This window comes from Balearica regulorum, chromosome 1 (assembly GCF_011004875.1).
Source record: "Balearica regulorum gibbericeps isolate bBalReg1 chromosome 1, bBalReg1.pri, whole genome shotgun sequence".
In the NCBI taxonomy this organism is placed as follows: Eukaryota; Metazoa; Chordata; class Aves; order Gruiformes; family Gruidae; genus Balearica; species Balearica regulorum.
The window spans coordinates 133071003-133089370 of record NC_046184.1 but is presented as its reverse complement, the minus strand read 5'-3'; the positions used below and the strand labels follow the sequence as shown (position 1 = coordinate 133089370).

The following is an 18368-nucleotide window of genomic DNA, read 5'->3' as shown; positions in this document are numbered from 1 at the left end:
CATTTCAATCTGGAAAAAGGGTCTAGTGACTTCTTTGAAGCTGGGAGGCTGGAAGAGTGATAGCACAGGTCCTTTCTACCTGGACAGCCTTTCCTCCCTCCAAGGTTTTATTATATCCTATATGTAGGATCAGTCATGTGAAGATACATAACTTAGTGTGGTGCCTTGGTGTATAATGGTGTGTGGTCCATCCATTCAGGCTGTGGATTAAGCTTGTGAGCTCTTCAAAATTGCGCAGGAACTCTTGGCCCTTGCCACAGGGTGCTTTTCCAAAACCAGACAACTTGCAAAACCCTGGACTGTCCGTGGGAGCTCTTCAGAGACCAGTCACAGCCACAGACTTTGGGTGGTCACACTCAAGCTTAACTGCTTTGGGGTGCTATAGATACTCATTTGTTGGTGCCCAGTCCGTCCTTTCATCCCTCCAACCCCAGCTCACCACTCCTCAGTCATGCAACAAAACAGCACCAAGCCTCCTTCTCCAGTCACCATCCACCAGGACGCCGAGCAGAGCTCCATGCTGCTTTTAGGAAAGGGACAGCTGTGTGTTAACGTGATGGCAGATGTGTCCAGGGCCTGGAAACGCTTCAGCTTTCAGTGTCCATGTTACTAACACAAGAGCTGTGACGGCTGGTGGAGAGCCCTTGTCTCCCTGTTGTATGTGCAGTGCCTCCGGGGAGGCTGTTACCCCATGCTGCATGGAGGACTTGCCTCAAGCTCAGTGGACCTTCTCAGTAGAGCTTTCCTTGATTGATTATCATTAGAGAACCACACAGATTCATTACTTTGTTACTAAGAAAACGTGTTCCTAGACCCATTTGTAGATAGGCAAAACTCGTATGGGGAGTGGGGGTGAAGCAAGGGAGTGATGGTGACAAAATAACAATCATCTCAGCAGGTGAGGCTTGGTCTTTTCTACATCGCTGTAGACTTCATACTGTTCATATAGTAAAGCAGAAGCTTTCAGACTTGCCAGAGCGTATTTTCCTGACAGTTATTATTTGTCTCTATATACAGAAATCAAACAAGGCAGAAACATCTGCCCTCAGGAATTAATAAAATGTGATGAATTGCACAGGCATCCAAAGGCTTTTCTCATGTTTTTGGTCACATCTCATTTGGTTTTAGCCACATCTCATCTCCTGCCCTGCACACCAAGCATTCATCTCTCTCCCTGTAGGAGTAAGAAGAAGGCACAAGAGGCAGATGGCCCGCCTCAGTGCCATTGTCTTCGTGCCTCTCCTCTCTCCACTGAGACAGTTCAGGTGCCGACACCACGACTTTTTGGGATGGATGCACGGATTGTTAAAAAATAGGAAAAAGGTCTCAGGTCCCTGCCAGGTTTCTGCTGCAGATGTGTGCGAAGCCAAACAGTAGCTGCTGTCCCAGAGCCCCCCACGGCCCTCCCACATGGGAGCTGTGGGGGCCACGGTTCCCACCTGGGGTGTGCTGGGTGCCAGCTCCCAGGCAGAGGCAGGGACCTGAGATGTAGTGCCCCGGCAGTCACCTCGGGGAGATGGGTGCACCATCAGAGCCTCGACACGCCCCAAATTCCTCAGATGCTCAGCACCTGCTGGGGATCAGGCCATGGAGATCAAAGTATTTAATGACAGCGAGCCCCTGTTCCTGTGCCCAAATGCCCATGGGGAGTGAAGTGCCCTGGGCTCCCCAGGATACATCAGTGCAAAACAAGAAAGGACATGGAGAGGATTTGGCCACCTGGTGCACAAGGACACCGATGCCTGTCCCAAAAGCAGCCACAGCAGCTCAGACCAGAGGGGACCTGAGACAAAGGGACATGAGGTGACTTGAAAGTGTGAGATACAGGTGGGGCCCCTCGTGCTGGGGACCAGCCAGATCTGGCTGACCCTGTCTCAGGGATGGCAGAGATCAGCAGGAGGACCGTGAGAAAAAGCAGGGTGAGACATCTGCCCCAGCACAAGAGCCCTTGCTGGCCCCGGTGGGGCAGCAGGGGCTGCCCAGGCTCAGGGCCAAATAATCAAGCACAGACCTGCCCTCCCAAGAGAGTCCAAGCCCTGCCCTTGGACCCCATCTGCATTTACTCTGGCCTCCACAGCAACCTGTGACAATTTCCCCAATCTAACACCTAGGATGGGCCAGAATCACTACATCTCATGGGATCAAAGCCGTGGCCATGAACCCTCCCGCCTTCCCCAATGTGTGCCCCATAAACACCCATCTGCTTTACACCACCAGTTAGCTTTATCACCAGGCATGGTGTGAAGCAATCTTTTATTCAAGACAGCCCTTCCCTTTGTAGGCTGGGCATTTACACCGCAGGCCCGCAGCCGCAGCAGGCGTCGGTGGGAAGGCGGCGCAGCTGCACAAGCAGACACCTACACATCTGCCCCAGGAGATGGCGCGGGGCAGGCGGGTGCTCAGCCGCACTTGCCCAGGCACTCGAGGAGCTCCATGCGGATGGCGATGCGCACGTGCCAGCCCAGCGGGATGAGGCGGATGTAGCGGGCCACGATGGGCGGCCGCAGCAGGTTCTGCACCGAGGATGAGCGGTCCGAGTTGCCATAGAAAACCTGGGGAGAGAGGTGTGGGTGGGCAGTTAGGGCACTGGAAATCCTGCCCCGTGAGTTTGGGGTGCCTGTGCAGAGCTGAGGAGAAGGAGGGTCCCTCTCCCCAATCCCCAAAATAAAAGGCTTGAAAAATATTAGGACACAGAAAATGTGTGTCACTGTGTCTGGGTTTTCTGAGTATGTCACTTTCCCCGCACTGTTCCTCCACTTCCTGTGGTTAGGCTAGACTTAATCTTGCCCTCTTCTAGCTCATTCACCTTCCCGCAGCAAGGCACCATGTATTTGGAGCCAGGGTGGCTGATCACAACTGTTTGCAGTTCAGGAGCCAGGCTCCCAGACACACCAATATAGACAAAAAAATGTATCTGAGGGCCCTTCCCCACCACTTGGCCACAATGCCACATTTCCTACTGCCATGACCTGTTTTTTGGGGAAACCTCAGCATCCCCTCAGGGCTGCAGAAGCCAGCACTTTAGCAAAGCCACCAGAGCCTCTCCTGCTGGGATGGGGCTTTTTGCACAGATGGACACTGCAGATTCCTGGGATGCAAGAGCTGTGGGGTCCACCAGCCCACCTGGGCTGCACAGGGACCACAGCCACCACTGTAGGGTCCCCCCAGTGCAATTTTTCACTTCAGATCAACCCCTAAGAAGTGCAGCATGCAAATGGTTCACTGCATTGTGACTTAACTAGTTGCAGATTTTGTTTCAGGGGTTTTTCTGCACTGTCATCGTGCACTAGTCCTGGACTTAGGGCAAAAGAGGTTTTTATCATGGAGGTGCTGCTCCCCCTGTGATGCCAGCTAATGTCTCCATCCTGACCAGCTCAATCTGGACTCCACTATTGTCATTAGAAAACATAAAAAATGTATTTCATCCTTCTGTGGCTGGTCAGCGTGGCACTCGCTCTCACTGTGGGGAGGGACGCCCCCCTCAGTGCTGCCCCTCGATGTGGGGTGAACACCAGGTCCCATCCACTCTGCTGCTCCCACAGGACCCCTCTCTAGGGGCACCTCCCCACTGAGACCTGATGCTTTCATGTCACCAAACCTGCCTCCCTGCCCCATCCCCAAGTGGCTGAAGTGCAAAGTTCACTGACCCGGTTGTTCCCAGTCTGGTCCTTGTAGTAAACCCAGTTGAGGTTTTCGTCGGTGCGGTACTGCACACTGTACTTGGTCATCCACTCATCAGCGTCACAGCGTCCTTGCGTGAGGATCCCTGAGATCACCTTCACCTCCTTCAGGTCGATCTGCAGCCACTGCCCGTTGTCCTGGTACTTGGAGAGCCACGCGCACCTGGGGGGAACAGCCCCGGCCCTGCTACATCCCCCACTGCTGCCCACCCAGGGGGCCCTCCTGCCCCCACACTGCCAGGGGAGCCCTGCCCCCCCACACACTCGACCCCCTATGGAACCCCTCAGGGAGGCATTTTTGGACTCACCCAAAGCCTTGGCCATTGAGGCGGGCCTTGTTCGCCGTCCAGGAGGAGTACCAGCCCGTGTACTGCTCAGGGTTGGAGCAGCTTATCTGGTCAGGGGTGACAGCACCAGACTCGAAGCCCAGAGGTTTGTGGTAGGGGCACTCTGCAGAACAAAGGAAAACCCATCCTACCTTAAGGCCATGAGTGGGTTTGTTTCCTGGTTGCATTTTCAGGCTTGTTGTCAACACACTCTGTGGTTTCACTGCTCCCTGTCCTCCCTGCCCAGGATGCTGGGGATGCTCTTAAACCTGGACCACAACCCCTGCAGTATTTGCTGCCCAGGGGCCAAGGGGGTCTTCATTTCTAACTCTTCTTTTGTCCAAATTTCTGACTCTTCTCTCTCTCTCAAACTTCTTACACCTTGCTTCCTGCAGCATTTTGTGGAGGTGGTTTTATTCAGATGTTGCAGTCTGAGTCTCCTTCTCGCAAGCACATGTCAGCCTCTACCTGGTCCTTGAGAAATGTCTGACATGACTTTTCTTACCGGCTCTTATCTCCTTCTGCTCCTCCATTCACTGTCTTGATTTACAGCTGTGCCTGCATGGCAAAATTGCTGAGCCTGCCTTAATCATCCCTCCACAAGCAACCTGCGCTCTTCTGCATTTTCTGCTATGAGGATTATCTTTGTACCTGGAGATGATCTTGTGGAAAATCTATAGGTACTCCAGTGCCAGCAAGGTGTAATGCCTGGCCCTGCCAAAGGCTCAGTTATCTCCCTGTGAGATTTTGCCTTCACATCTTCAGGCTACCAAACTTGACCCCACAGCTGTCTCCTGCAATAGTGAGAGGTTCAGCAAGACTCCTGATGGCTGCCAAAACCACTAGCAGCAGAAATACGCATTTATCATTAAAACTTTCCATGGTGGGTCACCGCGCAGTGCTCTGGAAGGCAAGCTTTTGGTGACACCACCATGCAGAGTGCTCCTTGGACCTAGTTATGATCATTTTTCATGTGATAGATCACTATGTATCTAGATGCACATAAAGAAGGTATGACAAGTGTCACATGGGAATTGCCTGGGCACACATCTATACCATGGGCAGCATTTTCTAATTTTGCAGCCTGTGGTGCCCCCAAGGGTAACTCTCTCACGCTTTCCAGTTTAGTGTACTTCGTTTCATGGGTTTTAGTGATAAAGGAGCAAGAGAAGCTCTGTGCAGCTTAACTCATGGGTAGGACGTTTCCTCGCCTTAGCTATGCCTGACCAACCAGCATGATGCCTCATGTTAAAAATGACCGACACATAGGGAGCATCAGCAGGTGCCCAGGGCCCAGCACGACCATGGCCTCCCCGGTACAACACCCCAGCACTGCAGCAGCACGGTCGATGTCTCATTAGCAAGCTCCACTAGGTCGATATCGTATATGTCGATATCTCATTAACATATCTTGCTCAGTTGGTACCTCATTAATATGTTTTTCCCCATGAAAACACATAGCTGCCGTCCCGCCTTCCTCCAGGCACGGAAACATCGTCCTTTTCCACCGCATTAAAACCCTTGCTCCCCTTGTACAAGGGGGTGGCCCCATCTGTTTACTACTCAGCAGGCTTATCTTGAACACCACATAACTTTACTTTTAGCAACACTAATCCAGAGACCACACAACCCTAATGTAATTAGCAGGTCACCTTCTGGCATGGCCAGCTGCACCACACGCAGGGACTGGCGAAACAGATGCCTGGTGCCTGCCCAGCGAAACCGGCTAAGCCATTTAACGCCGGTACCACCAACCTGGAGAAAACTCATGCAGAAGTTGCGAGGCCAACTGCTCCCCTCCAGCCATGCCAGGGACAGCTCTGCAACACTTCAGCACGACTGCCCTGCAAACCATCCGCAGGCAGCGGGAACGCTGGGCCACACCACCATGGCTGGGCTGGGAGAGGAGACTGCAAAGTCTCTCTCCCCAGGCAGGGGAGAGAGACAGCTGGGAGATATGGTGACGACATCCGTTATTCAGGAGAACAGCCTTCATTAGTCAAGGAAGATGCCTTCATTACTCAGCTACATAATGCTAATGTGTGAGAGTGCCTCTCACACCTAGCCTGGCCAGGAAATATAGAGCCACTCCTCTCATATACGTGTCCCTCAGTCATGGATGGATCAACCAAACCTGCCATGTCTCCTTTCCTTCCCTTCCCTTCCCTTTTCTCTCAAGGGGCAATGGTTTTAAACTGAAAGAGAGTAGATTTAGACCGTACATAAGGAAGACATTTTTTACAATGAGGAGGCGAGCTACAGGAATAGGTTGCCCAGAGAAGTTGCAGATGCCCCATCACTGGGAGTGTTCAAGGTCAGGTTGAACAGGGGTTTGAGCAACTTGGTGTAGTGAAAGATATCCTTGCCCATGGCAGGGGAGTTGGACTAGATGATCTTCAAATGCCCCTTCCAACCCAAACCACGCTGTGATTCTGTGATTACTTGGTGCAAGTGACAGGAAGGTAGTATGAGGCTGTAGCAAGGCTTCGAATGGAGAATTGTACAGTGTTAAGGTTAAAAAGCAAGAAAATATGCAGAAGGACTTCTCAAGGGATTGGTCGGGGATCTCTGCTGGGCCGACTGTGATTCAGTATTACCATAAGGCTCTGTGGTGCATGCGAGCTTGCCGATGCTGTTCCTTGCACATGATGCCAGGGCTGCGGGAAGCAAGGAGGTCCTACATGGCAACCTGGAGTGTGTAGTAATCTCCATTTGTTCAACATATGCTTTGCTGCAGCTCCATGCAAAGGGATACAGTTACAGATGGAGGATGTGCAGGGAGGCATCTTCCAAATGGAGAGAGACTCGGACAAGAATGCAAGGACTGCAGGGACCTGCCCATCACAGGTGGGCTTTGTGATGATGCTGCGACACAAAAGAATTGTGGTGGCCAACCCTTTGAAAGGGAGCAGTGAGCTCAGGCAGGGCCGTGCCAGCTCGGTCTCATGTTTAGGGTAGCGCACCTGCGTTTCTTTCATAAGAGACTGGAGGAAACCCTCACTACAAGAGATACAAAGTCTTATTTCTGGAGCTCCTATAAGTGATTCTTCTGCATTGCAGGGGCTGTCTACAGCAAATGCGTTCTTCCTTTTCATACCTGCCCCAGCAGGCAGCCCTGTGGAGATACCGGTTGCAGAAACTGGAAGGACAAAGCCTGAGAAGCCATGACCCTTTACCGGGGATGTCTGGGCCCACTCTGCCCTGGGGTGAGACACCACACATGCATGGTAGATGAATCCTCTCCTTGTAGTTTCTCTGGGCAGGGAAGAAGCCTGTGGGCAATGCTCCAGGTGGACATGGCTTCCACAAGAGAAGGGTGCATGGAGGATGAGCTTGTGGGGAAGCAGATGGCCCAGTAAGGAAGACTGGAAAGCCTCTGCACTTGTCAGCTGCCTCACGCCATGGGAGGGAAACCTTCAGGTCCAACACAAGCATGGGATAGAAACGCCTGGGGTTTTCCTCCTCTCATTTCTGTTTGCTTACGCCTGCAAGCTTTGCCAATGGTGTCACGTCTTCCTGTCGATACACATTTTAATTTGCTTTCTAGCCTGTCCTGGCTTCCACTCAGAGCTCTTCCTTGGTAACTCATTTAACCTCCTCCTCCTTCAGGACAGCCATCCCAAACACTGAGCACTGAGGTGACCGTTTCCCCCCTGTATCTCCCCTGGGGAACCTAGGGGCAGCAAAACACACTTCAAGTTGTTGCACAGCCTCTTGCAGAAGCTGGGAAGAGGTGATTGCTGGTGGGCATGAGGCAGGTACCACTTTGGCATCCAGCCCCAGAGTGGGGGAACACCTCTGAACACCTATGTGATAGAGGCCTGAGCAAGAGTGCAGCTTCTGTGGGACACATGAGCTAAACCTGAGGATCACCTGGGCACTGATAAAGCCTTGCTGGGGTAACATGTCAGGGAAAATGTGGCAGTTGCAGACAATAACAAGGAAAGAGCTTGATCAGAAACCTATAAAACATTATCTCTAAGGAACAGCTGAAGGAGCTGGGCAGGGGCAGAAAACTTAAAGGAAACACGATTGTGGCCTTTTACTGTTTAAAAATATGCTGCAAAGAAAGAATAAACTGTTTTCCTTGATCCGTGGGGAGAGGAGATGTCACAGGCTAAACTGCAGCAATGGAAAATCAGCCTAGGTGGAACAAAAGGTTTCCTACAGCAAATGCAGCACACAGCGATAGCTGCCCCAGGCAGTTACGGGGAGCACCTGTGCCTGGGGCTGTAGGGACAGGGCAAGCAAGCATCCACTGACACCAGCCAGCCTGGGCCACCCTGGGTGACCTCCCGAGGCCCAGGCACAGCCTCCGCTGCTGCTGCGTCTCTGCCTGACAGTGCAGGGTCACCCCACACCTCCCACCGGTGCAGCTCCTCCAGCCCCACTGGCACCTGGATTTGGAACAAGTACCACTGTTAGGTGCCACCTCTGCAGTGCAAGGCGCAACGGGGGAAGCTGCTGAAGACCACCAGACAAACATGGCTAAAAGCACACTGGCGCATTACCTGGCATGCACTCCAAGCTGTTAGTCCCGCTGGACCACACCGAGTTAGGACCTCCTTGGCAATCACATTTGCAAGCCTTGCTGTGCCACAGCTCCAGTCTCTCATCCTAAAGGGAAGGTAAAAACCCAATAATAAATCAATACAGTCATCAACAATAGTGACACGAGGCTAAATCTGTGTCCCAGGTTGCTGTGCTTTCTCGGAGCCCCTTCCTTCAGGCCAGCCCAGCATGAAATGTGGGATGACTTCCCCTTGGATTCAAAGGTCAGAGCACATGCCTGGGCTTGGAGGCCCCAGTGCCCCCCATCCTTCTGCCCCAAGGCACCAGAACTGGGCAGTGCTGGGCCACCGGCATTTACCCGTCAGCCAAATGAGCTGGAGAGACTTACCTCTCCTGGGGAGAGGGCCAGCACAGCTGGGGCACCGAGCATGGAGGGAAGAAGAGAGAGAGAGATCAGAAACAAAGATGCTGCAAGCAAACATCAGGAAATGCAATGAACATTTACTCCTGAGCTGGGGACAAATAAACTGAGGAAGGACTGACAAATCTACAGCGTTTTCCCAAGCTGATCACCACAGGAAAGCAAGAGGACGTGGGCAGGAATGGGGCACTGCGTGTGCCCATGCCAATGCTAGTTCCCCACTGCATTTTCTTTTCCATGCCTTTGGCATCTCTTCTTTCTGATCAGATACATCTGAAACATCCTGAGGAGAAACTCATGCTGGCCCCCTCTGCCTCTGCTCATTTCACTCCTATCCCTTTTTGCCATCTTCCTGCCCCACAGTTTCCCTTTCCCATTTTGCCCTTAAAACGTGAGCTGGTGAACCTCCGGGGTGAAATCCCAGCCTGGCACCACCGCAAAACCCTGGTGCCTTTGGAGGAGATGGGGCATCCTGTGAGGTGCCTGGCCTGTGATCACTCTGGACAAGATGGAGAAAAACGAAATGTAAATAGGTCTTCCCAATGCATCTTACATACGAGACTCTCTTTTTTTTTTGTCTTTCTTAGAGAAACCAGTAGTTGTGGCCATAGAGGAAGAGTTTTTGTAACATCTGACCTGGTTTATCTCCTGCCTGTCACTGAGCAACGGCTTTTTTTTTTTTCCTTGCTGAAAGGGCTCTCCTGCTTCCCAGTGAAGTCCAAAGCAGACTATGTTAATAGCATTTGGACTGACAGAATAGTGCCCAGAAAACTATGAAAAAGAAATAATTAACAAAAAAAAAAATCCTGTGACTGATGCACAAGCCAAATGTCAAACATCACATTTCCAATACTGGTAGGGAATCTGTAAGCTGCTAAGGACCAAGTGATTGAGCAGGTAAAAACTTGCGTACAGGAGCTACGTGAAACCTACCATCTCCAAACACAGGTTTTGCGAATAGGAAAAGAGGATCTTTTCACCAAATGAATTAGACTCTGAATTATTCACTGAAATCTAGTTATGATTTATTCATTCATACACTGTCACTTTGCTGAGCCTAGGAAGCTCCAACTAATGCTGGGAATTTACATCTTGCATTTCTATAGCAAGTTTCATCTCAAAAGACTCACAAACACTGTGCAATTATAATCAGCTGAAATATAAACTATATACAAAGCTCTGTTTATTACTGAAATGCAACTGCTCCTTGTGTGTGACACTGAGCTTGAATGTATCAAGAGACTGAAAGAAAGACCCCAGCAAAGAACAAATTGGTAAAGAAATTAAAAAAAAAAATTCCTTTCTTCAATGCAGAGATGGTCTCCTTTTCTTCAGTGTCCCAGGGCAGCATTTCTAGTTTGGAACTTACTGCATTAACTCAAGGCATCAGCCCTGGCAGAAGAAGTAAATGTCAGTCTACAATAAAACAACATGGCATTTAGTCAGGCCCAGGAGGGAGGCAGGGGGGCACCCAGACCCCATCGAGTTCAGCAGGAAAACGTGGGTGCACGTTTCTGGCCCTGGCCTCTTGGAAAGCATAGGCTGGGGGCCACGTGCAACACCATGCTTCACCCTTCCCAGCACAGATGATACCCAGCCAAGCCCCATGACTCCACTGTGCAACAAGAAAACCAAGGCAGAGGTGCGAGCCCAAGGCCACACGGTGCATTGCCACCTCCGTGCTGTGCCACATGGGGCAAAGCAGCGTGACTTAAACTAGCATGAGGGTCCTCTAAGTTAACGCTGCCTGTTCTCAGATCAATACGATACAAACCAGGACTTTATCACCTATCAAAACAGTACCATCTTTGCCAATAAAAGCAATGATGTGGCCTGTCTCCTGCCTGCTTGATGGCCTGTTTGACGCCAATGCCGGAGCAGCACTGGCACTGGGGACATGGGAGCTGGGCTGGCAGGTGCCTCTCCTGCCCCTCCAGCCCATGCTACATGGCCTTTCCCAGCAGGACAGGCACCCTGCTCCAGAAGCACCAGCTCCCAGACTTGGAGAGACAGGGAATTAGGCATAATTAAAAAAATAATTTAAAAAAAACCAGAAAGACTTGATTCCTACCTCAGTTCTCCAAACCATCCATGGAATTAATAGAAGCAGTTTGGGGGGAGGTTAAAAACATCCACCTCTTGTTATCTGGAGAGAGTTTCACCCTTGAGGAAAGTTCTTTGCTATGTAAATCAATTCTTCCAACGGAAGGGGAAGACATGTTCCACCCTGGGATTTGGGAGCCTGGCTCCCCAGCCAGCACAGCCCACCACGTGTCCCCACCTCTCAGGTCTGAGCTCACAGGGCTGCAGCCTCAGCTCCTCCAGTCTGCAGCCATTCAAGTTTCATTTACAGATGTGTGCTCGCTATGTGTTCCTTAACCTCTTTATTTTCACCTTTAGAAGACTGATTTTTGTGGAAAACCTTTTGTGGGTCATTTCGTGCTTTCCTCCCAGCGGTTAAATGCACTTTTGCCTGGCAATGACCTGACGAGTAAGCTGAGCCACACAGAGGTGAAAGCAAAGGTGCCCGCACGTCTCTGCATAAAGACTTGCCTTGGCTCCCCTGGGACTTTAGAGGCTACAGAGAAAATCTGGTAAACAAACTAGCAAATGAATATATTTTGTATAGGAACAAAATATTTCTATTTTCTCTTCCAGTGCATACCAGCAGCCCACTTAGATGTGTGTCAGGTACGCTTGCCCAGCATGAGGAAGACTCTGTTGTGGTGAAGCCTACTCTTGTGCACCTGCGGTGGGGAAACAGGATGTGAAATACCAGGCTGATGTAGGGGTATTGCTTTGGATCCATGCTGAACCCTTCAGCAGGCCTCCGGAGTCCCTGTCTGGGTATTTGAGAGCCAAGATCAAAATTGGGCATCTCATTGACAGACACAGCTGGAAACCCAAGCACTGTGAGTGAAACAACAGAAAAAAAGGAATAGTCTTCAGGTGGGTGGGTGTACGGTAGCAACCACCAGGAATAAACCATCCTACCCTGGCCACTCCAGTGTTGCTTGGATGGCAGCACCCGGCCGGTGATGCCTGCTCCTGAGCTACAAGAGCGGCTGTAAGGCTTGTCAGCCAGGAGATGTTACTGCAAAACAAGCAAGGGTGTGGATTTCAAGCACAAAACCCCTTTTTTCAAGGCAATGTGTTATTACATCAGCCCTGCAACACACAGTGGTGCCAGGGCAGGGGCGCTGGTGTGCCACCCCTCTGGCTGTCCCTGGTGAGCTGAGGGTCTCCACCCTTGCTGGTTTAAACATCTCAAACAGGAGGTCAACTTTGCCTTTTTGAGCTAAAAGAGGTTAACTGCTAAGGGCTCGCTCCTTTGAGCAGCCTGGCCATCTGACAGCTGGCAGCCGCAGCCTGCGGCACAGGGGAGCGGCAGGCTTGGCTTGGGGTAAGCATGGCAGCGGATGGGCCAAACGTCCCACCTGGGCAGTGCAGCTGATAACCCCTGGCTTCGGGAGAGGAAAGGAGAGGAAAAGATGCCCTTGCCTGCAGTTGGCCGGAAAAAGTAGTAATTGATATATTGGTGTGTTTACAGCTGTGACGGGCCCTGTCCTACAAAGGAAATGAAGAGGAAAGTTGGCTGCCAATAGTCTAAAAATGTGATGGCCAGCATGCTTTTATAGCGAGCATGTTTGCCTTCAAGGAAGGTTACAAAGATAATTGGTAATTGTAGGTCAGACAGAACGAATTGCTGCAATTCGTGGGAGAGTCATAAGTCCTGCACGGCCGCCGGGGGCTGTTGTGTTAAAAGTACGGGACTGAAAAAAACCCAAAACATTGAAAAGGAAAGAGCCCTATTTACAGCCCCCGCAGCACCCCAGGACATTCAGCAAACCATCAGTTCAGTGAAATAAATTATTATCTGTGCGTGTTTGTGAGAGGCAGGGAGATACAGCATGCGCCTTTCCTGTCACTCCATCCTGCCCTGCAGCGTGGCGCGTCCAATGCACTGTCATGCTCAAATGCCACCCCTTAGCACAGGATTTGGGGACCGGGGCTTGGGCAAGCAGCAGGGGATGATTTTGTGCCAGAGCACCCATCCCGCTGGGGCTGGGCTGGAGCACAGTCCCACTTGGCACCTGCCGCTGAGCAGGATGGAGGGGACAGAAACCCCAGGGACTGTCCCAGGCTTGGGGGACAAGGAAAAGAGCTGGCAGAGGCAGTCCTGGGATGCCAGGATGGGTATGGGTTTCCCGAGGTGGAGGTGGGATAAAGCAGCAGCCACAACTTCGGCTACCTGGGGAAAGGAAGGGGCAAGTGGTAGCAAGGAGGTTCAGCTTCTGGCATTTTAATGACAGGAACAGGTAACTGCATGTCTCAGAAAGTTTGTGGTTATTAAGAACATGGTTAAACAAGAGAAAGAAAGGAGGAAGGTAAGTGTGGGCAGAAGTAACATCATCAAAGGCTGAGCATATTTCGATAAGGTCGACTCTAAAAAATCATCTTGAATACCCTGACTGTAGAGCCCCAACAGCAAGCCATCTTTCTTTAGTGTGGCTAGAATTAATGACAGATGTACAAGCAAGTGAAAGCACATTATAAAATAAAACAGAGAACTAAAATACAACACAGAATAAATGTCAGTCACTCAATTTACCAGAATAAGTTCACATAAATCTGGTCATTGCAGGCAAAGTATGTGGAAAATGTTAATAACTTTGTTTGTTTATTGACTTTATGATTTAAGTGGTCTAGAAGCTTCAGCTGGAAAATAGTTAATTTTGCCTGTCATCTCTGCAAGCAACATCTCAGTTTAACATAGCTCAGAGAGATGAGCAAAATTATTTTCTCTCTGCTTCTTCCAGTGGAGAGCACTCCCTCCATGATTTCCCAGCGTGGTGGCTCCTGGTGCATAGCTAGTCACCTGCTTCCCTTCTGCACATGTGTGCCATGGGGCAAGGGAAAGGACAGCAGCTTAAAAACCAGAAAAATGTGACTGGAGCCCCAGAAAAGCTGTCACAGAAATGTTAAGAGGTGACTGGAATGAATGGCACCAGTTTCATCACGTTTTCTGAAAGGCACACCATTGCAAGTCCCTGTTTTCCTTGAGCATCACATTAGAGAACACCAGGAAGCAGAGTTAGGTAAGGCAGTCTGTAAGCAACACAGAGGGTCGAGACACTGCAAAAAGCATTGCAGTACCTCTGTGCCCGTTGGGTGCTAGTTTGTGGGTTGCTATATTATTAACTTAGGCTATTTTTACATCTCAGCCCTGGAAATCGTGCCAGGCGAGCGAGGTGACTCACACCAGGCTGCACCAGCCTCGGTAGCAAGGTGCTTTTGGGGAAGCTGCCACATCCCAGGCCACCATTGCATATGGCATTTTCCCCATCTCTCCTTGCCCCTTTGCCAGTGGCGATGGCCCCAGGGACCCCTGCTGCAGCCGTGGCTGACCGCCGGCTCCCCTCGGCAGGTAGAGCCCCCTCACCCCCTCACCCTCAAAGCTTTGTGATTGCTTTTGCTGGTTTTCCCCCAGGGCTTTTTCCGTGGCCACGCTAAGCAGACCGTTGGACCATGTCATGAAGACAGTGCCTTTATTTCTAAAGAGTGCAGGCTTTAAATGGTCCTTGGGAGCTCTGCTGACTAGCAGAGACTCCCAGGGCATATGCAGATCTGTGTCCACTGAAAGATTTTGGGAGCCGGGCTGGCCTGGTGAAAGCAGGGTGTTATCTAGGGGCTCTCACCACCTAAAGCTGTACTGGGGCAAATGCTCACTCAGTTTGTTTCCCCTGTAGTGATATTCTGGCCCGGGCACCCCCCAGGAGGGCACCACCACCCCGGCACACATCAGCCTGCAAGGACCCATCTCTGCTCATCACTGCCAGGAACGGTCAGAGCCAGAGGCTGAAGGCAAGAGGACCAGCACCAGCATCAGCCTGCGGAGGGGAGAAGGGCTCCTATTTGTGAAGGGTCTGGAGCACAAGTCTTACGAGGAGCGGCTGAGGGAACTGGGGTTGTTTAGTCTGGAGAAGAGGAGGCTGAGGGGAGACCTTATCACTCTCTACAACCACCTGAAAGGAGGTTGTGGTGAGGTGGGTGTTGGTCTCTTCTCCCAAGTAACTAGTGAAAGGACAAGAGGGAACAGCCTCAAATTGCTCCAGGGGAGGTTTAGATTGGATATTAGGAAAAATTTCTTCACTGAAAGGGTGGTCAGACATTGAAACAGGCTCCTCAGGGATGTAGCGGAGTCACCGTCCCTGGAGGTGTTCAAAAAGCGTGTAGACATGGCACTTCGGGACATGGTCTAGTAGACATGGTGGTGTTGGGTTGATGGTTGGACTTGATGATCCTAGAGGTCTTTTCCAACCTTAAAGATTCTATGATTCAGTGATTCGACTTCATGTTAAGCTCCTCTCTTGTGCTTTAACATGGCTGCTGTTTTCCTCATTCCTTTTGTGGGGATTTCTCATGGGTTTTGCTTTCATTTTCATTTCATTTTTTTATTTAAATGATTTGTATTTGGTTTCCATTTTCATTCATTGGCATTGTGTCTCATTTAATATTTACTGTTATTTATCTGAAAGTGATAAAAAACATATTTAAATAATGGCAATTATACCTATTTAATTCATATTGATTTCTCTTTTATGCCTACTGTCTCCATAATGTTTCTACAAATTTTTTTTGTGAAAATATTTGAAAAAATGTAAATAATTTTTAAAAAAAAATCAACTTTTTCTCCTTTTCTTCTTAAGAGAGGTATAATGTTCTCTTTTTCCAAAGTGTTTCTTTGAAAATTTTTCGCAATTTCTGATCTTATTGACATGTTTGTTCCTTCCTGCTTAGAGCTATGCAGAACTATGCCTGCATAGTAATTTCATTAGATGTATTGATTATGCCAAAGGGCGGCACTAAAGATGTTATTTACTGTGATCCAGAGGTGGGTTTGGGCCTTTGATTTTGGGTTGTGGTTTGTTTTTTTTTCAAAGCTGCAAAAAACAGAGAGGGAAAAAAAGAAAACCACTCTTCAACTGCTGAGATGTGCTTATTCTCCAACGTGTAGTGAGCACGGATGGTGTAATGCGGCGCAGGCATGTCACATTCAATGTGCTAAAAGTATATTCATGTCAATCTGGGGCACGGGGTGCTTCCCCTCGCCATATGGAGGGGGTCCGGCAGCCGCGGCTGCTCTCGTCGCAGGAGCCTGCCTGCTGCACCATATGCTACTGCGGTGGTGTCCCCGGCAAACACGAGCCTAGCAAAGGCGCAGGTGCTGGGGGTGCTCCTCTAAGCCACTTGCTCTGTTGGAGAAAATAAGCTAAAGAGCTTATCACGGCATTAGTGCATATGGCTTGGAGGACTGACCTAGCGGCACCTTCTCCATGGTGGGAGAGGCAGGAGTATGAGGGGATGTGGGGAAAGGGTCGCTGCTCACTCTTTAACCAGAAGAGGATGCTTGGACCATGGAGCAGAGAAAAACAGTAAATTAAGAAAACCAGTAAAATAAGAAAATAAATGAAATACTGAAGGAGTGATGCCTGGAAAGTGATCCTGCAAGTAATTTTTCACTGCAAGCTCTCCGAAAATATCCTGATGTGTGGGTGTCTATTAAAAGCAAGCTGTGACTGGGATTCAGAGCAAGGTATGAACTCATTCCAAGGACTAATTGCAGTTATGCCACCCATTGGGAAAAAAATGCTGGAGTCTGGGTAAAAACAGCCTTCCAAGAAACTCAGGCACCAGTAACCTTGCCATGTGAAACAAAGGAGAGTGAAGAGATAAGGTATGAGGAGAACGCACAAATATTTGCTGGAAGATTAAAAGGAAGACCTATGAATTAGACAGAGTGGGGTACAGCCAAGCATAACAGGGTAAAATGAGGGCATGGCTAGTTGAGGAACACTTTCCTACCCATGAAATTTAGGAGACCAAAATATTAAATGGAAATAGAGAAGGACAGAAAAAATAGACAAAAAACTCCACTGAGGATTCAACATCCATGGGGGAAAAGCTGGACTGTCTGATAAATCTGTCCCACACTCTGATAAATCATTCTCTATTCACACGTTAATATTGGTAGATACTGCCCAGCACTTAGCAAGAGCAACCTCAGCATTGTTTAAGATAATAGCAGCTTTGCCATTGGCTTTGATGAAGCCAAAAGTTCAAACATGACCCAGAAAACTATCTCCTCCTTCTGCAGCTGGGTTAATTAAAAAGGAAGAAGACTGTGACCCTGAATTTTCTAGCTGCTTCCAGCTCCTGCTTACCTGCTATCATTACTACTTTTCTGAAAAGTAAATTTGAGAAAGCTTCAAATTCAATAAATACTTTTCCCATTTTCTTGACTTATGATTGCTTTTTGTTCTTAAAGTGCCTTTGGAAGTCTTTTCCAGGCCAAACTACCTGAAAGAGCCTTTTAAAAAAGGCAGATCTCCATCATCAATGTCTTGCTGCTAGAGAAAATGATCAGGTTTTGATTAATCAAGAGTTTTGATTAATGAAGGACCAGTCTTTCATATTATACTGTACCTCATTTTTCAAATCAGCATTATTATTTACTCACTGGCTCAGCTGCACTACAATTTTCTTTGCAAATTCATATTTTGACAAATTATATGGCAATTTTTTTACACTGCAATTATTTTGTGAAACAGAGTTTTACTACTGAATATTCATAGAGCTGTAAGAACTGCTGCTCACTCATGTACATAAATAATTACACATCTCCTCCACAATTTCGCCTTTCCCTGAATTATTACGCTTCCACGAGAATATAGAGAAGAGCTTGCTCTGTACCCCACAGCCCCTGACAGAATAAAGAAGTGTCGATGAAACAAGAAATACAAAGAGGGACATCTGAAAGTGCCTCTCAGGAGGCAAAATGCGTACCTTTGTACCAGAAAAGAAGAGACAGCAGGACGCTTCCCATCTTGAACCGCATCTTTTCCTTCCTCTTTTGGGAATAGCTCCTTAGTGTGCTGCTTGGCTTGCTGGGAAGGCATGAGATTAACTTAAGCATTGCCTAAGCACCTTACTCTCCTCCATTCTCATGATTTTATCAAGCACCATCAAGCCAACCACACAGTTACTACTGTCAAACTCCATCCTAGAGGATGTGTCATGTGTGACAGTTTTTAAAAGGTAAAAAGTACTGAGGTACTGACACACTGAGTGTGAATCTGATTGTGTATGCAGACATACGTCCAAATAAACAAGGATATACCTACCTAGAAACCACATACACCCTCCACAGAAATGCAGATGCCTAATACTTACAAAATATATGTAGTATATATTGTATGTACTATGTATTCATTATCTTCCACCCCAACTATTTACCTCTACGCTATCAATGCCTTCCCTAATAATAGCTGTGTGTAGAAATCTGCCCTGGCCTTCCTGCTTTTTCAGTCACCTAATTGCAAGGGGCTGAAAACTGCAATTAGTAGATCAAACAGAAATAGGACTTTT

General features: G+C 49.1%; 1 protein-coding gene across 1 annotated transcript; it reads right to left on the bottom strand.

Moving 5' to 3' along the window:
- Nucleotides 1-2399: 2399 nt before the first annotated feature.
- On the bottom strand, nt 2400-17907 carry RS1 (retinoschisin 1). Its single transcript, XM_010299120.2, has 6 exons — nt 17787-17907; nt 8907-8932; nt 8518-8623; nt 3989-4130; nt 3648-3843; nt 2400-2552 (listed from the first exon to the last, which is right to left on the bottom strand). Exons 1-6 carry the CDS (start codon nt 17836-17838, stop codon nt 2400-2402), a joined length of 675 nt encoding a protein of 224 aa, XP_010297422.1. The 5' UTR covers nt 17839-17907.
- Between the last annotated feature and the right edge of the window lie 461 nt (nt 17908-18368).

Excerpts from the sequence above, each read along its gene's own strand:
- RS1 (XM_010299120.2), bottom strand. The coding sequence starts at position 17,838 with ATGCGGTTCAAGATGGGAAGCGTCCTGCTGTCTCTTCTTTTCTGGTAC. Across the intron at positions 8,933-17,786 it reads TCTTCTTTTCTGGTACAAAG|CTGTGCTGGCCCTCTCCCCA; the intron begins GTACGCATTTTG and ends TCGGTGCCCCAG. Across the intron at positions 2,553-3,647 it reads ACCAGACTGGGAACAACCGG|GTTTTCTATGGCAACTCGGA; the intron begins GTCAGTGAACTT and ends CTCTCTCCCCAG.